This window comes from Pollachius pollachius, assembly GCF_949987615.1.
Source record: "Pollachius pollachius genome assembly, chromosome: 19".
NCBI classification, from domain to species: domain Eukaryota; kingdom Metazoa; phylum Chordata; class Actinopteri; order Gadiformes; family Gadidae; genus Pollachius; species Pollachius pollachius.
In genome coordinates, this window is record NC_136952.1 from 909,887 (window position 1) to 912,991 (window position 3,105).

At 52.9% G+C, this 3,105-nt stretch overlaps 1 protein-coding gene across 1 annotated transcript in view; it reads left to right on the forward strand.

The window, feature by feature from the left end:
* Positions 1–875: 875 nt before the first annotated feature.
* btbd17a (BTB (POZ) domain containing 17a) overlaps positions 876–3,105 on the forward strand; it is a gene marked incomplete at both ends in the record, with an annotated part of 4,423 nt that continues 2,193 nt past the window's right edge. Inside the window, 5 exons of the mRNA XM_079756760.1 lie at positions 876–897; positions 1,249–1,494; positions 1,586–1,636; positions 1,728–1,741; positions 1,879–1,883. Of these exons, the coding sequence (XP_079612886.1) occupies positions 876–897; positions 1,249–1,494; positions 1,586–1,636; positions 1,728–1,741; positions 1,879–1,883 (338 nt within the window). The remainder of the gene's footprint in view (positions 898–1,248; positions 1,495–1,585; positions 1,637–1,727; positions 1,742–1,878; positions 1,884–3,105) is intronic.

Here is a 3,105-nt window from a genome sequence, read left to right on the forward strand (position 1 = left end):
GTGGCACGCACGCTTATCGCTCACCATTGGGATGTTGGCTTCTATATTCTGAATATGACATTGTCCACTCTAGAATACTGTTGATGTTAAGCTGAATAGCCTAGCTAACATAGATAGCAAACTGTTGCTAGCTAACGTTACCTAGATGTAATGAGCACCATATCCTATAAACATGGCTTAAATGACTTATGATTAAATAACTATACAAAGACACAACTACAGATATGATAGGAATATGTAATAATACATACCCAACACAGAAAGATCACCTCAAACAGAAAGATCACCTCAGTTTTCTTGAGCTGTAGTATTGTTTACCTCAGATCTCCATGGCAACCATTGAGCCCTGTTAACCACTTTATCCAACAAAAACAGATGTGCGGTGGCGCCCCTAAATCATCATGTACTGGAAAAATATTTTGCATGTGTTGTTTCTACATATATTGGAACACTTTTAGCACCCAGCCATATCAAAATTCAAGAATTGTGTTTTTTGATGCACCCTAACGCACACTCAAATGCAAGCACAGACACACGCACACACAAACACACGCACACACAAATGCATGCACAGACACACACATACACACACACACACACAAACACGCACACAAACGTGCATGCACAGACACACACACAGGCAGGCGTGCCTCGCGGACGTCCTTAATGTCACGGTTACAAATGTTCCCCGCTGAACAAAGTGCTTCTTCATGGTTTCCATTTGGCCGCCTCTGGCCAGCGGCCTGGGATCCGGCTTGTTGTGATCATGTGTCTGCCCGCTCTCCAAGTGAATAACCCCTAGACTAGAGTCACTAGATATCGATCCTCTCGTTTATTTCCTAACGAGGCAATCCGTGGCCCGAGGCGCCGAACGGATGGCAGAGGACGCTCTGTCACGTACGCGGCCTGTAGAGAAATCACAGCGCAGGCATGTGGAGCGCCAGGGACACTCTGTAGCGTACCGGGGAAACCGGGCTCTGAGATGAGCGCCACGCTTTGTGTCTGAGTCTCACTCGCCATTCTCACCTGAACGCTTGCTGCCGACTCCAACGCGGTTAGTCACGGAAACGTACCCGGGCAGCCGGATGCCACACACTCGGCAATCGATGGGGTCCTGTGAGGCGGGCCCTGACGGATGTGTCCCATATTCAGACCCCCCCCCCCCCCCCCGCGCACCACAATCACACACACGCACAAACACACACACACAACCACAGCCACCCCCCCATCCCCGCCCCTCCAGACAAGGACAGGGCAGTCCCGGTCATCGTCAGAGTGCCAGCCGCCCCGCCCTGCAGAGGCTGCAGAACATCCAGGCGGGGGGACACACCCCTGAGACAACCCGACGGAGACGGGTCGGAGAGGAGGCGGATACGAAGCGGGAAGAACCCAACTGCTCCACAATAAGCATGAGAGGCCACGACGTCGGGATCGGGGTCCTGGTACCCACACTGCTGCTGACAGTCTGCCTCCACACCGGGACCCTCAGAGCAGGTGAGTCTCTCTGCCTCCACCGGGACCCTCAGAGCAGGTGAGTCTCTCTGTCTCCAGGACCCTCAGAGCAGGTGAGTCTCTCTGTCTCCAGGACCCTCAGAGCAGGTGAGTCTCTCTGCCTCCACCGGGACCCTCAAAGCAGGTGAGTCTTTCTGTCTCCGGGACCCTCAGAGCAGGTGAGTCTCTCTGTCTCCACCGGGACCCTCAGAGCAGGTGAGTCTTTCTGTCTCCAGGACCCTCAGAGCAGGTGAGTCTCTCTGTCTCCACCGGGACCCTCAGAGCAGGTGAGTCTTTCTGTCTCCGGGACCCTCAGAGCAGGTGAGTCTCTCTGTCTCCACCGGGACCCTCAGAGCAGGTGAGTCTTTCTGTCTCCGGGACCCTCAGAGCAGGTGAGTCTCTCTGTCTCCACCGGGACCCTCAAAGCAGGTGAGTCTTTCTGTCTCCAGGACCCTCAGAGCAGGTGAGTCTCTCTGTCTCCACCGGGACCCTCAAAGCAGGTGAGTCTCTCTGTCTCCAGGACCCTCAGAGCAGGTGAGTCTCTCTGTCTCCACCGGGACCCTCAAAGCAGGTGCAGCACTCATGTGCAGATCAATCTATTTGGGCTTCTTAGGTTCTCGGTGACATAAATTCATATTATATCTCGCCCCAGATGACAGGATGACTCAGTCCTGGTTTCCATGTGATGGAGAGGTGCGTGTCTGCTGATGGACCGCCCACTTAGAGGCTGAGACGCTGGCTTACCCCGCACCACTCAGCCTGCTTAAGTGGACCAAATGAAGTGTGTCTAGCTCGGCGCTCTGGGACAATACGTTCTCTAACCGTAACGCTGGATGACCCGGAGTGAAAGGAAAAGCTCTCTTCAGCGATGCCTTAAACTGCATCCTTTTATATTATTCATATCAATCCACCTTCAGCTATTCCTTATGCATGGTGATGGGATATGAATATGAACCTCGGCTTGGAGAGACTTATCCGCTAGGAATAAGTCTTCAGTTGCTCATACCCACCGGGCCCTTGTGTACGAGGAGCTTTAATCAGTTCTTATCTGGTTGGGCTGGGTTGGATTTATTTCAATAGCAAAGGAAGTGTCACAATGATATATTTATCGTGAAACGTAAAAGAGGAACTGAACGAAAAAAAAAAAAGCCTCTGGCCAACGTCCAGGGTGTTGTCAGAGCTGTGGAGGAACAGCTGGAACCATGGACTCACCGCTGGCCCACAGCGGTCGTCCTTCACTCCGCCTCGGTGCTGCCGAGCCGAGCGGCAATTCTAATTAAAGCCGACCCACATTCTGTCATTAGGCAGACTGGGAATGTGGAATTGATGATCAATAACATGGATCTTTGAGTGATACTGCCCCCGTATCTTTTTCTCTGGTGTGGGGCCGTTACACGGCGCCCCAACCCTCGTATCCACCCCCCCTCTGACCCCCCCCCCGCTGACCCCTCGCCTCCGTGTCCCAATGACCCAGTTCTGACATGTGACATGTCATTCACCACCAGCCCTGATGGACACACGCCATAGGGGGCCAAACACAAGGGTCTTCTACAAATCACTTTCAACCACCCAAGCAGATTCCAATCTAATTCAATTCCTTCTCTCTCCCCCCCC